Source organism: Chinchilla lanigera, unplaced genomic scaffold, assembly GCF_000276665.1.
Source record: "Chinchilla lanigera isolate Chin_1 unplaced genomic scaffold, ChiLan1.0 scaffold00002, whole genome shotgun sequence".
Lineage (NCBI taxonomy): Eukaryota > Metazoa > Chordata > Mammalia > Rodentia > Chinchillidae > Chinchilla > Chinchilla lanigera.
The window spans coordinates 51,946,791-51,965,380 of NW_004955403.1; the positions used below are offsets into that span (position 1 = coordinate 51,946,791).

The window sequence follows — 18,590 nt, forward strand, 5'->3', positions numbered from 1 at the left end:
TGTGGTTTGGAGTGGCATCTCATTGTAGTTTCAATTTGCATTCTCTTGATTACTAACAGTTTTCATATATTTGTTGGCTATTCATATTTCTCTTCTGTGATATTCCTATTTATAACTGTTGCTAATTATTCTATTGAGAGGTTTTTTTTGTTTTTTCCTACCTGATTTAAGGTTCTTTGTGTGTCCTGGATGCTAATTCTTTGACAGTTATATGTGTAACAAATATTTTTCTTATCTTTGGTGGCTTTAAAAAACTCTTTTGATGAGCAGAAGTTCTTAATTTTAGAGTGGCTGAAACTATTAGTCTTTTTCTTTGTAGTTTGTACCATTTGTATCTTGCTTAGAAATAGTTTGTGAACTCAAGATCATAAATACATTTTCTTCTGTTGGCTTGTAAAAGACAAATCCATTTTGCCTTTACATTAAAATATTAATGTAAATAGAGTTGATTTTTGCTTATTATCTAAGTATCTAGTTTTGTTAGATCACTATCTACTTTTGTTTATTATCTAATTTTGCCTTCTTCTTGGTGGGTAATCAGTTGCTCAGGGATCTGCTGTGTCACCTTTGTGATGTACTGGGTTTTCATACCAGCATGGGTCTCTCCTGGGTTCCGTGTTTTGCTTTTGGCTTATGAATCTATCCATTACTGCACCAAAGCACTGTCTTAGTTATTAGTTACGTATTTAGTAAGGCAAGTCTTTCTGATTAGTTTTCAGGACAGTCTTGGCCATTCTTAGGTCTTTGCTTTTCCATTCATTTTAGAATCAGCTTTCATGCAAAATTCTTGATCATGATTTTTATGACAGTTTTGGGATAAACCTAAATCACATGAAGCTTTAGCTTTTAAATGCATTGCTGGATTCAGTTTCCTATTAATTTTGGAGTTTGCAGCTTAGTTCATTAATGAGAGTGGCCTATTATTTTCCTTTTTTCACTCTCCTTGTCTGATTTAACATTAAATTATATCAGCCCAGTAGAATGTGTTGGGACTGTTATTCCTTTTTCTTACCATTTTGAAGAGTTTATGGGGTGATGAAAATGTTTTAAAATTGATTGTGATGCTATTTGCCCTACTCTGAATATACTAAAATCCAATGAATTGTGTACTTTAAATGGGTAAATGATATAGTCTGTGGATTTTATGTTGGTAAATTTGTTTGCTACCAAAGAAAAACATTTTGTACTGAAATCACCAATAAATAGCTCTCAACCACTTTAAATGTGTATGTGTCAATTCTTATTCTTCCTTCCACTTACCTCTCCTTCGCTCCATCTCTCTCTGCACCGCCATTGGATATGCTGAGTAACAAAGTTTAACTTGTTTATCAGAAAGGATCAATTGAACAAAAATGAGTGGAGAAGATTGACATGGACATCACTTTCCAACTTCCACTCTCATAGATGATCACACGCAGCAGCCCTGGTGACCTGGGCCTGACTGCAAGGTGGCTCTTACTCACCAGCACACAGGCCTTGGACTGGCTCAGACTGTCTGACTTTGGGAAAACAGTTTCTGGAAACAATACAAGGATGGTGACTGTAGGAGCGAACACACCTCATACAGCCCACCCTAGGCAAGTGCTAGAGGTAAGAAACCGTCTTTAAGAGACAGTTCTGGTGTGTGCTCCAAGGGAAAACAGTATCAAATCTACACAAAGGTGGGGCTGTATGGAGTGGCTCCTCTGTGGGGAATTCTACTTTATTCTCTGTGCCAGAAACCTTGACCCCACCCTGTCTGTGAAGCAGGAGCCTGCTTTGTAGACGGGCGCTGATCAAGACCATGGCCCTTATTGAGCTGCGATCCAAACATCTGAAGCTTATCACCAAGCACAATAGTGAAGGTTTCTTAGCCACATTTCTAATTATATTTTCCCTGCTTTTTAGATAAAGGGACAAAGAAATATGAGACTTACTTTTCAGGTTGTTCAGCCTGCTCTGAAGTGTTCTCTGTAAGGTGGAGGGATGGAGTTTTGTTCAGTGGCGGTGCTGTGAACAGTGTGTGTTTCATGACCCTCTTCCTATGTACAATAGCATGTCTGTGTCACAGATGCATCAGAAGCAGAAAGAAATCACTTATCCTTTCTAATGAAAAGTAATAATTTATAATTTGTACTAGTCACAAGCCTTTCATCCACTCAGACCAACAAGCTCTGCACACATCATCGCCTCCCCACCCTCTGCAGCAAGTATCCAGCAGTAGGATTGTGCACAGCTTGCAGAAGGGCCAAGCCAGAGATCAGCTGTTACCACATTATCTACAGCTTGGAATTTATATTTTAAAATTCACTTTGAATTTATTTTCATTGCTGTTTTGGCGGTCAGGGAATATAATTTATGCTGACCTCCATAGTGGTGAAAATGACAAAACTCACTTATCCCAGTGTTTTCTAGCATTAGCAAATCCAGTGATGCTCATATTTGCTGGCATCATTTTCATTTTGGGGGACAGGTGGCCATTCTCTGCCCTTTGGGTACCCAGCCTAATTGTCTCTGCAATCCCAGGTGACAGAAGCATCCAGTGTGGCACTGGGCTTGATGCAAAGCCTCTGGCCTCTTCTAGTCTGTCCTGTGGTCTGAGAACGATGAGGATGCCCTTGAACCAGCATCCACCTCCAGACCCTGTCCCATCCAGATGCCCCACACAGGGCTGCTAAATTAATCTCAAAATAGTGTAGCTCTTATCAACTCACTTTCTGGCATTGATCCTGGAATTCAGGATGAATTCTCGAACAAAAATGTGGAAAGGCAGATTGCTTTCCTATCTCTTGTTAGATAGTCTCTGTAGTCTGTTGAGGATAAGACTTAAGATTTAACTTGACTAACTTCATTCCTCTTCTCTCTCAAAAAATAAAAAGGAAAGAAAAGAAGTGGAGACCTATGGTGCTTCATAGAAAATGCATAGGGCTGCTATCTATAGGATGAACTATATAGTAGAAATATCTTATCCACTGTTTTTCTCAAATGATAGTTGGTTAACTATTAGGAAAATCAATGGAGGGGAGAGTGGATCAATTAAAAATGTTTACAGAAACTTTAATGTTTAAAAACTTAAATTATGCTTTTGTGCTACAGTTTGGATCCAGGCCTGTTTTTTTCCTTTGTCCAGGGGTCCCTTGTCTTGGGTCCCTTGCCTCCTCGGTACAGGGTGGGGTGGAGGGTTTGGACTCTGGAGGCAGGCTCTCTAGGAGTGAGCCTGACCCTGTCCTCTATGATGCTGTAATCTTGATTATGCCATTTCACTTGTCTGTGCCTGATTGTCTTCATCGACAAAAATGGTTGTAATAAAATTATCTCCCGTATTGCCTTATTAGGAGAATTAAATAAGTTGACTTGTAAGCCACTTAGAACTGTGCCTCATACAAAAGAAGTGCTACATTTGCCACTATTATTATTACCATCAGCATTCTGGTGTCTACCGTCAAATGAGAATTTAAACATGCATGTGTAGCAATCTTTGCTTTGAATTTGCCTTGATTTTCATGATATCCTCCCTAGACCTTTTTTCCTTTTTAATTGTGGTAAAATACATTATACTACAGACATTACCAACTTAGCTATTTCTGCATTTTGATGGTACAGTAGTCCCCACTTTATCCTTGGTTTTACCTTCTGTGGTCTCAGTTATTCAAGTCAACTGTGGCCCACAAATATTACATAAAATTTCTAGAAATAAACAGTTGACAAGTTTTATATCACATGCTGTTCCAGGTAGCATGATGAAATCTCACAGTGTCCTTCTGTGCTGTCCCGCCTGGTCTGTGGTCATCTCTTTGTGCACATAGCCACACTATGCACACTACTCACCACTAGTCCCTAGCCATTTTGACTGTCAGGGTGACTGTCACAGTGCTGTGCTTAAGTAACCCTTATTTTACTTAATAATGGCCTCAAAGTGCAAAAGTAGTGATGCTGGCAATTTTAGAGTAATATATTAATTGTTCTATTTGGTTATTGTTGCTAATCACTTATTGTGCCTAATTTATAAAATAACTTCATCATAGCCATGTACGTATGGGAAAACATAGTATTGTGGGATTCAGTCCTACCTGCCACTTCAGGCATCAACTGAGGGTCTTGGCCCGAATTCCCACAAGCAAGCGAGGACTACTGCATTAAGTGTATTTACTGTGTTGTGCAACCATCACCACCATCCATCTCTAGAACTCTTTTCATCTGGCAAAAGCAAAACTCTGTCTCCATAACACTAACTCCTCATTCCGCTTCTCCCCAGCCCTTGACAACCAGCCTTCCTGATCTTTGGTAATAGTCTTGCCTACACATAATTTGATAGTACTTTTTAAGTAACTTTCTTATATTGAGTGTTTTTAAGGCATTTAACTTAGTGTTAATAGAAATGAGGCTCTATTTCTCTACTTTTATTTTTTCTATTTTTAGTAGTGCATTAAAATTTTAAGATAAGGTACAATGGTCAAAACAAGTTTGGGAACAGACACAGCTAACTTGGTAAGTGTTCCCCACAGCTGGTGGGAGCAGAATGGGAGGGCAGTGTCCTGGTGTGGTGGACACTGGACAGTGTGTCTGCAGAGGGAATGTTGTGGATCCTTCCCTCTAGGCCAACATCTACTTATAGTATAGTCTTCCATCTATGGTAGGTCCAAAGGCTTGCCATTTTCATCATCTGAAACCCTCACTCCCAGCTCTGTGTGTCTAAAGTTTTCATTTTCATGCTTCTCCTCTATGGGATCTTCTGTCTTCTTCCTTTCCAAGCCCCCATAGTGCTTACTTGCTCCACCCCCCATGGCATCTCACACTTTCTATCTCAAGATGTTGGTGTTTTTGTAGGTCCCTCAGTAGGAGGCTTGGTGTATCGCACTATCTTTGAATTTCTTGTGTCACATGCCTAGTACTATGTGGAGCCAAGAATCATGGCTCATATTTAATAAATTCCTGTCTCATCAGGCTGAGACAGAAAGAATGAGAAGAAAAAATTAAGTATTAGAGCCTTTTATAGGTAACCAAATGTGTGTGTGTGTGTGTGTGTGTGTGTGTGTAGTGCAATCCTGAACCAATTACTGGGTGTCATCAAAGTCCTACTAATCAAGGCTAAAAGATTCCTGATATCAATCTAATTATAAATGAGTTTAGATCTATAGGAAGCCATCAGTAAGAATAATTTAGCAGTTACCTTTACCTCAGATGTTCATGGGGAGAATGTGTGAGATTATGGAATCAATGGTCACATTAAAACTTTGGTTTAAACTTACCAGGCTCTGCTACCTATTGACTAGCCTGAGCTAAGCAAATGATTAGAGTCAGTGAAGCTTGGATTTTTTTCATCCATAAAATGGACATAATAATACAATGAGGAAGATAATTAATGCATATGAATACATTTTATGGTTTATGAAAAGATTGTACCAACTAATATATTATACTTGTCAGCATTTACAGAGTAACCATTCATCTCAAAGCTGAAAAACTCCAGTGCAGAGTTTGGGTCAACAGGGAACCAGCTATCTGGAGTCCAAAACTGGGCTCCTGGTGTTAGTTACACTATGACCCTCTTTGAAGCACACACTGTTCCAATGTGATGTGCTTGCTGTTAGCGCCTTGGGCTGATGAATTTTTGTTCAAAGCCTGGTTTCCCTCAGCATTTAAAATAACTGCAGGCCAAAGCAGGTAGCTTGATGATTTTTTTGGACCACTGGATGTGCTTCATGTGTGGGAATGGGAAAGACTCAGGGGTACAACAGAGCTCAGAGTCAAGACCACAGGACTCCTCAGAGAAGTCTGCTCTGCCCTCTCATACTGGTTTGGTGCTTGTCATATTTACTGTTCTGGAATTCTGAGCATTCCTCCACTCCTTGGGCTACGACTGTATCCAGAAAATTCCCATGACCCTGTTCTGTGGCCTCCTGGACTATGAGCTCCTTGAAGTGAGGAGGAGCTGACCTATTCATTGTTATGTTAGCTGTACTCAAGAGGCCACGCATGTTCTGTGCTCTGTGAGAACTTGTGGAATGGATCCTTCCTGTGGCTGGCTGGTAGGTTATATTCACCCAGAAGTGAACATGAAGTTGTGTCTGGTTTTGTCACCATTTTGATTGTACCAATGGACTAATTAAATCAATTAGGCCAGGCTGTCTTAATTTTAAAAAATTATAGCCATCCTAAGGAGCTTCTTTAGACATTTCTTTCCTGATTGTCTTCCTCTGCTATTGAATTTTAATATCATAGGGCTGGGGATGTAGCTCAGTTGCATAAGCCCCTGCCTAGCAAGTGCAAGGTCCTGAGTTTGATTCCTGGTACCAAGAAAAAAAAATTAAAATTTTAATGCCATAGATACAGTATGTATTAGTTTATATATGTATTAGTTATGTATGGTCCACTTTAATATGTAAGAACCAGCTTTTGTACCTTTGGAAGTGATATCACCATCACTGAGAATACTCTAAGATAGTAGACTAAATTGCTAGAGTTAGCTGGTTTGGTACTATAGAGAAATGCAAAAGCATTCCTATTCTTTATTTTCACAGTCAGTTGTAAAGTTACTGAGCTTTGGTTGCTTGTCTAGTTGAGATAAGAGTGCTAGTTTTGGGGGTTTTTTTGTTTTGTTTTGTTTTGTACAAAATAAGTGGTGCTTTGATACTGAGTAGTTCAGCAAAGCCAACCCTTTTCCTAGACGACCACCAATAATATTTCCACATGGAACTAAGTTATAAACACATCCAAGCACTTGGCTTTTAGTTCCATCCTTCTTAAAAATATTTAAGTGACACATGTAATAGTATTTATTAAATGAATGTAGACATCTAAATAGATCATAGTTGTTCTTCCCGGTGATCCTTTGGTATCATTCTGCTCACATGATTCAAGGATTCCCTAGCTATCTTCTAAGTGGTATGGAGCACAGACACTTTTAGGAAAACCTTCCCTTGATGGCTTACCCAAAGAAGCTCAACTGACAGCAGGCCATGCCATTCTGATTTTATTAGCCCAGACCCTAAATATCTGAAAGTTTCTGGCTGTTCATAGTGAAATTCCATTATGGATAGCCCATCAGTCACTCTTAGTATATAGTAATAATAGCACATAGATTGAATTACTAATAATGATAAAAGATTTGATTTCTATCAGTAAGTTCCAAAGTGCTTTCCTTTACATGCCCGTCTTTAATGCTCACAACCATGCTCTAAGGTTGATGGGGCCTGTATTAGAACCCCAGCCTTACTGACGAGTGACTTGTGGCTAAGAGAAGTGAAGTGGCTTCTTGGACAGCGTGTTCCCTCAAGATTAGGCCATCTGGCTCCAAAGTCGGTGCCCTTGTAACTGCCTTGCGGTGCCCCAGACCTTGAGCTTCTCACGAGCCACTGTAGAGGAGTAAAGGACTCTAAAAGGCACAGCATGCACCAGCGAGCAGAGGAAGCAGATGTGACTAAATAAAGGCAGACATTTCCAGCTGTGAGGGTGTTCTAAGGGACTTCTCTGTGAGGCAGTGTGTCCTTTCTTGAGATGGTCATCGGATGTTGCTCAGAGGTAAAATGCAGTACAGCATTTGGCTAGATGGCCTTTCAGGATCCTTCTAATTCTGAGACTTTGTTTTTAAAAATCTTCTGTCAGTTTCCTTTTGCTAGGCATAGCCACATATTTCAAATGCCTAAATCCATGGTTTCATATCCCAGCTTTGCTTCAGAAGCACCAGGGGAGGTTTGTGGGACGCACATACCCAGGTCTGGCCCCAGGTCTTCTAGATCCGAATTCTAGTGAGCAGTCAAGTGACAGGCGGAAGGGTATGTTTCAGAAAGTCCCACAAACCATTCAAAGGCGTGGATTTGTGAGCCTCTGCTCTGGTGTAGCCTACTGGTGACAAGGCAACTGCAGGCCTCATTTCAAGACTGGTGTAAGTTAGGAGCTTTGGAGCCTTACTTTCTTAGTGTGTAAGTCTCTTGTTAGTACCCATTTGGCCACTTGATAAAACTGTATTTGTTTGATGGCCACAAGGGTACTGAGATCCATACCTGGCAGATTTGTTTTGTTAACCTCTTATCATGCCTGCCTCTTTCATAGTCAGGTAGGAGTTGGTGGTGATCTGGAAAATAGAAAGAATTACTCTCAATGCATTGAGCCTTCATATACTTCATGATCTCGAAAAACCAGCTCTCTGTGGTGAAAGCCTCTTCGATCTGCGGACTGCATCCAAAAACTAGCGAGCTGCTGTCCCATATACTAGTCATCACCTTGTACCTACTAGTTACCTTCGTAGCAGTAGGAAACTTAGAGTGGCACCAGGCAGTAATGGTCCTAGCTGATTGCTTTCTTGAGGAATTTTCTTGATCAAGTATTCAACTGCGTTTACAGAACTCCATTGAGAGGATATTTTCTGAACAATATGTCTATAAAAATATATGCAGTGGATTATAAATTCCCCAGCATGTCTCCTCATGGTGGGCCCCCCAAAAAAGAAATCCAACACAATTGCTCTAGCAGTATTTTTTCTACTTTTCAATCAATAGGATGCTTTTTAAAGCTTACATTTCTCGTTGGACACTTTAAGTGACTGATGAGACAAAAGAAAAAAAAAAGCCAAGATAAAATGACAGTATAGACACTCCTCAAATCCTATAATGAACCCCACAGGGCATCCAATTTTGATGTATTAGGATTTTTTTTTATAATGAGTACATTGTTGGAAATCACATTTTCTATCTGCAGGAGCTGGAGATGAAACTGAGCTGACATCTTACCTCTTTGTAGTTAATTAGCAAGAGAAAAGTAGTGTTTTGAATCTTGGATGGAAAAGGGGAGTATTCACCCACCCTCTCCCCTCTTCTCCCTTCAAACACCTGGATCTTTTTGTGTGCTCTTTGATTTGGTTTCACAGTTTGGATGAGTCTGGTTGGCAGGGAAAGGATGAGGGGCGTTGGAGAATGGTTATTATTTAATGAAAAAAGAAAAAATCCACTGTAGCTCACTTCTCCCCTCCATCTGGCTTGTAGGATAAATAAAATAGACTGGGTCTTTTTATTTTGAAGAGGTGTTCCTTACCTGGACACAGACCACAGGCAATGCCTGTGGGAGAGGATTTTGTTGTCACTGTATTAACATTTGTCACACTGAATCCTCAACACCGGGCACAGAGCGTGGAACTTAGTGGGAATTCAGTAAATGTTTATAAGTCAATGAATAAATAAGATGTCAAATTGTTGTCATGTCTAATATCTTTCTCTGGGTGGTGGCTGTACCCACTTTAGTGGAATGCAGAGTTTGAGGCAGAGCAGTATAGACACTCCTCAAATACTATAATGAACTCCACAGGGCATCCAGTTTTGATGTATTGGCTGCACTTTGGGGACGGGTTGTTAGGCCAGGGAGAGACACTGGGATTTGCATGTGCACTCATCTAAATGAAGGCCAAGTGAGTGGTGGGAAACTCAGGGCAGTGAGTCCTCTGATCTATATGTATTTGTTAACATTCCCTTGTGTGCCTGATACTCAGGGGCTGCAGAATTTGTTTTCATAGTTCCTTTTTCTCCAAAAGCTCACTGTGGACATGGGGGTCTTGTAAGTGCTTGAAAACAGTACCTACTCAAGGCTTATCCTGCAGGAGCTGGTCCCAAGAGGAAAGGATCCAGGGGAGGCTGCCCGAGCAGGTTTGGAAGGAAGCATCATTGCTTGAGTCCCCTCTATGTGTCAGCTGCCTAATACATCACCTGTCCTCTTCACAGCCACCTTTGGGTGACCTTAGGGTCCTTGACCCTGTTGAAAAGCCCTGCTCTGAGCAAAGCCAATCCTATTAGATTACACAGACTGCGTTTTTTACCCCCCATGCATATCATATCTTCCTAGGATCTCATATTTGGAGGGCTTCCTGGAAGAGGCAGGACCTAAAGGTGCCTAGGGATAGGGGCAGCCTGGACTGGAGGTGACTGGAGAGAGGTGCTGTGGCCTGGGGGCGATAGGAGCTGGGCTGCAGGTGCAGACTGAGCCTGGGCCAGGAAAGGTATGGAGAATTGAGGCTGGGATCACACCAGTGCGGGAGGGCCGAGTGTGGGGCCAGGGCTCCTGAGGCCCTAGGCAGAGGCCAGGTGTAGGAGAGACAGCAGGGACTGGGGTCCTTTGGACTCTGCTGAATTCTGGGTCATCTCAGTCGCTCATGACTGCTTAGCCGTGGTTTTCCTAGCAGTGAGGTGGGCATCCTAGTGGTCGTCTTGACAGCCTCCCAGGGTGGCTGTGATGCTGCATTGTGTGGTGGATCCAGGAGCACTCTGTAAGGCCCCAAGGGCTCCACCCACAGCTGGGGACTGCAGCTCCTGTCTCTACTGATGGCAGCAGGCAGCATGGTAGTAGGCAGCTGAGAAACTCTTACAGCAAAGGGCAAAAAGTCCCCTCCTGCAGCAAGAGGCTGGAACCCTTATCCCTTTCCTCTCCCCTGAGATTCTGGCCTCTGTCATGGCATTGGCCTTTCATGGCATTTGCCCCATTGGGGTTGCCCTCCCTCTGCCCTCACCCCTGGCTTCTCCATCTACCAGGACCATGTCCCTCTGCATGTCTGATGTTCTGAGGCACCTATGTCCTGTTTATCAGCCTCCTAGCTGTGCTGTCCTTCTCTAGGTCCCTGAGCCATCCTAGCATGGCACAAATCCAGGCTCCCTCACTTACTATTTGTTTGACTTTGGACAAATTCCTTTACTTCTGTGTCTCAGCTTCCTCCTGCAAAAATGGGAGTAATAATATTACCTGTCTCAGGGTGTTTGTGATGTTCAGCTTGGCTAATGCCTGTCAAGAGCTTTGAACAAAGTGTCATGGTTACCAAACCATAGGGTAGTTATCTGTATTATTATTGCTAGTAGGGAGTAACCTCCCTGAGAGCAAAGAAGGGACTTACATGCCCCTATTCTCCCACATCCTCCTCAGTCATACCCCAGACGGATAAAGGGTTAACATGCTTTCTTCTGTCCTCTGCCCTTCCCTTCCCCTTTCTTTCCCTTCCCATTTCCTTCTTTTCAGTTTCCTCCTCTCTTCTTCCCCTCCCTCCTTCCTTCCTGGTCTACTTGCCTTCTTCCCTCCTTCCCTTTCTTCCAGACTTCCTTCCTCCTTCCCTTCCTTAAGGCCTTGGGACTCACTGTGCCTCCTGACTGTGCAGACAGCAAGTGTTGAGGTGCAAGAGAACAGACGTGAGGGCTGGCTGCTTACAGAGGCTGTGATCTTTCTCTAGATCAGTAATTTTTCAAAGTTTTGCTATTATTATGAATTGCTGAGAAATCTTGCAAGAATACAGATTCCCAAACTCAAAAACATATGAAATAACAGTAAGGGTGGTAATCATAACAATGCTAATGATGCTATCATTAATAAAGCTAAAGTTGGATGGGTTGTTATATGCCTGATTCAGACTCCTCTAAATGTACCCCCAGATTTTTGAACCAGCCATCATAACAGTTCCCTATGGCAGTACTACTAATGACCCCATGTTGTAGACAATGAAGCACAAGTCCAGAGAGGAGCGAGCTTTGTGAAGACCACACAGCTGCTAAGTGACCAGGATCCCTGCCTGGACACTGAAGCTCCAAGCTGAGCTCCTAAGCATGTCCTCTGGCTGGGTGCACTTAGCAGTCTGTACCTAGAATACCAGTTATCTCATCTTGGGCACTTTGTCTCAGAAGGAATGGCTGCTCATAATCAGCCCCTCTGTGTTCCTTCCCCTTTTTCTGAGTCTGCAAGATCAGGCAGCAGAGCAAGATGCTCAGAGGGAACACTCGTCCTTTCCATTTTCCCTTTCAAGATATTTTGGTACAGCAGTGCCAACGCACCTATAAAGCTGCTGTGAATCGTTAACGAGCATGTTTGCGCATCGCATCTATCATGCTATTTGCACGACGGAATGTGAAGACACAGCTCGAAATATTTTTAAGATATGGCCTTTTATCTCTGGAAGCACAAGACAGTATTTGCAGATTGGCCTCTGGAATGAAATTAGCCTGTCACGTTGCCTAGCTCCTGTGAAACGTGGGCATTTCCATAAGTGGTTCTGAGTCCCTTAATCCTTTTGATCATTTGCACTGTGTATTTTTACACAGGTTCTTTTACTTTGGAGAAATAAAGTAAAGAAACTTAAAGGTGAGTTTGGCAAAGGCATCTCTGCACTGTTTGTCAATGCAAATAGATGTTGAATTTGAATGATAGTAGTTTCTCTTAGACACCCAGGAGCCTTTAATAATGTCTGTGGAAATAGTTTCTGGAAGTGTTTGCTGGGGAGTGGAAATCTTTCCTGACTCCATATTGCTGTAACTAAAGAAGAGTCTACTCCTTTAAAATATTTTTGACAGCTTGGATATCAATTACCACCCAGTTGTGATTTCTCCTCTGGGCCACTGCCCCTGTGATATTTGTTCTCTCTTGGTGACTCTAGTCTTTGTCGTTCCAGAGCCTTAACATGTAGATTGGGTCCAAGCTTTACCTCCGGTTGAAACCTAGTGGTTTTGTGAGTGGATCCTGCTGCTTGCTATCTGCGCAATGCTGTATGAGAAATCTTGTAGGGGAGGCTTTGATTGCTTCAGCTGTAAAATGGGACCATATCTTTCTTGTAAAAATTATTGTGAGCAATATTTGTACTCCTGTGTTCATAGCAGTGTTATTCATAGTAGATAAAAGGTGGAGCGTCTACAGATGGATGAATGAGCAAACAAAATGCAGTACACGCACTTATACACACACACAGACACACGCACACACACACATTTGGCCTTAGAAAGGAAGAAAATTCTGATGTACACTCCAACATAGACGAACCATTAGGACATTGTGCCAAGTTAAATGATCCAGTCACAAAAACACAAATACTGTATTGTTCCACTCATATAAGGCCCAGAGTACAGACATTCATGAGGACAGAAAGTAGAATGAGGGTTGCCAGACAGAGGCCAGGAGTAAAAGAGATGGGGAGCTAGTGATTAATGGGTGTAGACATTCAGTTTTACAAGGTGAAGAATTCTGGAAATGGGTATCGACAATTGCACACAAACTAATACTGAACTGTACCCTTAAAATTGTTAAGATTTTATGTGATAAATTTCATATTATGTGTGATTTTTATCATAATAGGAAAAAATTGGGAAAATTGCTGTGAACATTAAATAGCATCAAGTAGATGACAAGCCTGCCATCTCATTGGGGTTCAGTCAATAGCAACCACTTTTGCTATGGTGAGAATATAATATTTTAATAGTTACATGATATTTCATCATCTGTCTCACCTTTTTTTCTCTGTTAGACTTTTGGATTTCTTAGAGTACCCTCTATAATAATGACATCATGGATTTTTTTGTGCATTTATGTATCTTTGGGGGTTACAGCTTTGGGACAGATATTCTGAATCACTTCATCCAGGTGAATGGGCATCTTACAGGCTCTGACCACATGTGCCATGGGCTCTCAAAGATGACATACTAATTTTCCCTGTCACAGACCAACTAAGGGCACCAGTTTCATTGTGTTCTCAAGAATCACATGTCCTTCTAAGCAGTTTTATAAAATGTAGTAAATAAGAGATGATATGTTAATATTTTAAGATGAATTTCTTTGGTTTTATTGTTGAGTATTTTGCATATCTTGTTGATTTACATTTTTTTTTCCACTTGGGTGTATAGTCTGCTTACATCTTTTGCTTATATTTTGAGTGTGATTTTAGTGCTTTTCATACTAAATATATGTATCATATTTATAGCATATTGTGACCCTTTTTAATATTCAAGAAGTCTTAATGCCTATGTGTAGTTGAATCACTCATTTAAACATTTCAAATGAACAAATAAGATTTTTAAGGCAGATCAAAATGGCTTTATATGACATGATTATTGTCTCTGCTGTACTTTCTTCTTGAGCTACCGTGCTTTTCATATCTGTTAGTATACAATCTGCTTAAATACTAACTTAAATGGCTATCGTGCTTGAATTGAAATCATATAGACTGACCAATTAATAAAAATTCATGTCATAACTAATTCATAACGCAATATAAAAGGGACATAACAAAAATTAGAGGAAAGAAGAAAGTTTATTAATGAACTTGAAATTTATTTATTTTACTTCACTAACAGTTACATTCATCTTAAATGAGACAATAGAATGCCATCTTGGAACTATAAATTGCTGAAGATTAAAGACTACGTGAGTGGGTTGGGCTGGCCCCCCACATGCTGCCAGTTGGGGAAGAGATGCAGTCAATTTACTGACAAGCAGTCTGGCACCAGGCATCAGGAAATTTAAAAATGTTTATAAACGTTGATTTAGAAATTCTACTTATACAACAATGGCTTGAGGCGGCCTCAGAAGTGTAGAAAAATATTTACATTCAAGCCTAAAAATAGGATTCAGTCTAAATGTCCAATGACAGGGAATGATTGAATAAGTAATCGGACAACCATTTGATGGAGTGTTATGTAGTCATTATAAATGGTGCTTTCTAAAAATTTCCATGACATGGGGAAGTACTCACAAAATACTTGTAAGGAAAGCTTGTTGTATTACTAGTGAACAAATTGTATGTGTGTGTGTGTGTGAGCATATGTATCTAATAGTCATCCAGAAAGAGATGCATAAAAATATTTATAGTCTTATGTGTCAGGAATGTGGGTGATTTTTATTTTCTCTTTTTATGCTTCCCTTATGTTTTTAAGCTTTATATTACTCATAAATATTGTTTCTATAATCTGAAAGAAATTTGTATATTAAAAAGATTAAAGATAATGAACAAATTTCTTTTCTTTTCTGGACTCATGCCCCTGCTATTTGCCTTGCTCCCTGCATCAGTCAGCTTTCCTTTTGCTGGAACACGGTACCTGACACCTACAGGTTAAAGGAGGAAAGCTTGAATTGGCTTAGAGTTGCAGTCTGAGTGCCTGGCTCCGAGGCAAAAACATTGTGGAGGAAAGAGGTGGAGAAACCAAAGCTGCTCAGTGACAATGAAGCAGAGCGAGGGAACAGTGCCGGAGAGGAAGGAGCCAGGGACAAGGCTTAGACCCCAAGCTCATACCTTCGTGACCCACCCAGACACACATAGAAGGGTGCTCCACTATCTCCCAGGCAGGTCACAAAGCCAGGCAAGCCATACTCCATCCTAACCACCACACTTTCTCTGATATATAGAGTAGGATCCTGCACAAGAAGTCAAATTATGGCCCAGAAATTAATTAGCTATGTGACCTTAGGTAAATCTAACATTTGCATCTTTACTTTCTGGTTTGTAAAAAGGGGATTTCTACCTTCTATGTGCATAGCATCAGATAGCTTTGAGGGAAAAAATAGAAAAAACAACAACATGGGAAAAACACCTTTTGCAAACTAAAGAGCAAAATATGCCCAGACTGTGTTCCTCCTTCAGCATTTGCTGGAAGAACCACCAGAACTCACCGAAAGCGAGAACACTCATGGCTATAATTTATTACAGGGAAATAATACAGCTCACAATCTGATAGAGAGGCAGAGAGAGGTTCCAAGTACTTCTCTGCTCTGTGGAGCCAGGACACGTGACCCTCCTGGCATCCACGTGTGACCATTCCAGGGAGGAACGCCCACCAGAGAACCTTGCCTAAACTCTGGTGTCCAGTGTTTTCTATTGTGGTTCCAGCCTCCAGGTGGACTAACAGCGCATCATCTAAAACCCCACCCTAGTTCACACAGACCTTTCAGGATGGCCGGCTCACACATGAGGATTGTCGGGGATAATTGGCCCTGTCGTAAAATCCAGTGTGGTCAGCCCCATTTCTACCAGACGTAATTTCCCAGTAGCCAAGGGCAAAGCCCTATTTCTATTGGATATAATCTCTCAGGGGCCTCTCTTTGGGCGAGGCAAATTTTTCACTACACATAAGGTAATAGAAACAAATAAAAAGCAAATTTAAATGTAGAGATGATGTTAGGATAGAGGGATCTATTATTTCCTAAGTTCCAAGACTATAATAGACAAGGGCGTGAATTTCAGAGTTGCAAGTGATACTGCAAATTCCCACTTCCTTGAACTGTGGAATCTTCCGGACACCCTCCAAGAATAAGCCTGTTTATGTGGGTTCTGCAGAGACATTTGCTGCAGTTGTTATTTACCACAGAGAGGAATTAGGCTGAGAAAACACTCACCACCCCGCTGGGTATTTGAATCTAACCCTTGCCTCAGTGTTAACAGCGCAGCAAGTGTGTCTCTCCACTAACTAATTTATCTAATGTGAACGAGTCCAGGCTGCCTTTACAGGCTTCTCAACTGGGCCCCACCTCACTCCGTGGTGTAGCTGCGCTTCCTCCATAGAGTGTGGAGTGCCGGGAAAAATAACCAGGCTTGAATATGATTGCAGAGTTGCCATTCTTGAGCACTCTGTCAGCTTGGGTCTAAGATTTCATAAGAGTAAGGTTAGAAAAATGAAAGTCCAAGTTTGACTCCCATACTTAAAAATATACAAATGGACAATGAAGAAATCATCCCAGGAAGCTCACTGGGGGGTAACTGTGCTTTTGCAAAAAGAACCCACCACAGAGCCTGAGGATAAGAGCATTAGCTCAAATCCAGTCGTGCTTCTGCCTCCCTTAGAGGGGACAATTTCGCTTTCATATGTTGGTTTTCTGAGAATGAATAGCTTGTAATAAACTGATATTGCCAGTAAATTTCAGTTGTTCATTCTGTTTCTTTCAAGGAAAAACTGGCCATGCAGAAGTCATCAGGGTTGTGTACCAGCCAGAGCGCATCAGCTTTGAGGAACTGCTCAAGGTCTTCTGGGAGAATCACGACCCGACCCAAGGTAGAGTGATGAGTGAGCCAGTATTTAATTATCTTACTAATTACAGCTGGGATAATTAGTGTTTGAGCTGCATGGAAGAGATGAACCTTGAAATCACACAGGAGCTCAAGAATATGATTGCAGACATTTATTGACGGAGAAGAGGAGGGGTTGAGGAGAAAAAGGGGTGAGAGAATAAAGGCGCAGCCACATTCAGCGCCCCTCCCCCCTTACAGCTGTCAGGGGTGGGAAAATTCCCACAGAGAAAGCCGCCAGACAATGGAGATCCGTTCACCTTTGATTATTGCATTATTCCTCCTTAATGCAGTCTTTTGTCTACAAAATTAAAGTGTCTTTCTAGCAGCTCCAAAGTTTTCCTGATTTATGGTTCCTTTATTTCCCCAAGTTTAGCCTTTCTCATCCTTTGACGTTATCAGGTTTTTTTTTTTTTTTTTTAATGTCTGGGTGATTTAAAAGAGAAGAATATAAAGGTAAAAGACAGTCTTCTGTAGGTCCACAGTGCTTGGGTTATTTAAATATTTCATTTGTCTTCCTTGAAATTTGTTATGTAGAAATACTACTATATTTGGACTGTACACAAAGGTGGACAGAAATTTTATTTGAATGCATACACAAGCGAACACTCTCATGTCAGCAAATATCGTTGGCATAGTCAATAACGAAGCAATTTCCAGATTTCATCCTGACACCTTACAAGTGCGTTTTGCCAATGGGATGATCTGAAATTATGAGCCTTGTGAACTGGGAAGTCCTATGTAATAGGTGTGATTGTGCACTGACCCTCTTCCTTCGGCAGCCTACCTAACAACTCTTTTCCTTGGGTACCAGGTTTTTATGTTGTGAGTATGCCATGCTGATTGTTTCTTGAGAAGCAGACGTGTTTTTTTCCAAATGTGTATTGTGTTTGTGGTGGAATCTTAATGTGACCCCATTAGCACAGGTTGGGGGGTGGTGCTGAGTGCTTTTTCTGAGAGCTGTCAGGCGCCAGGGCTGTTTGCTAGAGGGCACAGGTCAGGGCAAAGGCAAGCGCAGCAGAGTGACAGCTTGGGCAGGGTCAAGCTCTGGGATGCAAGCAAATCCATAGCGTGGCTGATGACCAGAGGTCCGGTCTAGGAAGAAGGCTAGGGCGGCATTACCATGATGGTGTTTGGCTTGACATAGCAGTGGGTTCCCAGGTGGAGGACTGCAGGGACCAGAACACTATAACCGGAAGGTACAAGTTCACCCAGTTTGGAACACTGGACATGGCACATGAGCAAGGCAGGCCTGAGGGCGTGGACAGGAGGCTCTGACTGGTGTGTATCATCTCAGGGTGGTGGTGGCCATGAGCTCATGCTGGTGAGTCTTGCATCAGATAAGGCAGACGTTCTGCCATTTGGCTGGCAAAGCCCAACATCAGGGCAGGATGTTGAGAGCTCCAAAATTATCAGTGGAGACCCACATGAGGATCCCAGCCAAGTCTGTAGCCATGGATGTGGCAGGCTTCCCATAGCCCCAGTCTGTGTTTGTGACCTGGCCAACTTGACAGAATCTCCCAAGGCTTTGTCCCAACAGAATTTCACACAGGGCGGCATCTGCCGTCAACTTTTCTGTCTTCACCTCTCTTAACCTCTTACCTGTTTGATCACATCTTTGTCAGCACACATCAGTCAATAGGTTTCCGGGCCCTAAACCTTGTGGGGGTTCTTATGTGAACAGAATCTTAAAGAAGCTCTTGTACTCCCCCACCTCACATACCACATTTGCCTCAGCTGTGCTCCAGTTCTCACCCAGCCACCTCTTTGAAGTCCTTGGTTTACTGTCTGGGTACTTTCCTAGGGCCACCGTAACAAAGTGCCTCAG

The 18,590-nt window shown here is 41.8% G+C and overlaps 1 protein-coding gene across 5 annotated transcripts in view; it reads left to right on the plus strand.

The window, feature by feature from the left end:
- Positions 1 to 18,590, plus strand: part of Msra (methionine sulfoxide reductase A) — a 341,517-nt gene that overhangs the window by 217,038 nt on the left and 105,889 nt on the right. For all 5 annotated transcript variants that reach the window (XM_005373800.2, XM_005373798.2, XM_005373797.2 and 2 more), the window contains one exon: positions 16,644 to 16,748. In XM_005373800.2, coding sequence (XP_005373857.1) covers positions 16,644 to 16,748 — 105 coding nt within the window. The remainder of the gene's footprint in view (positions 1 to 16,643; positions 16,749 to 18,590) is intronic.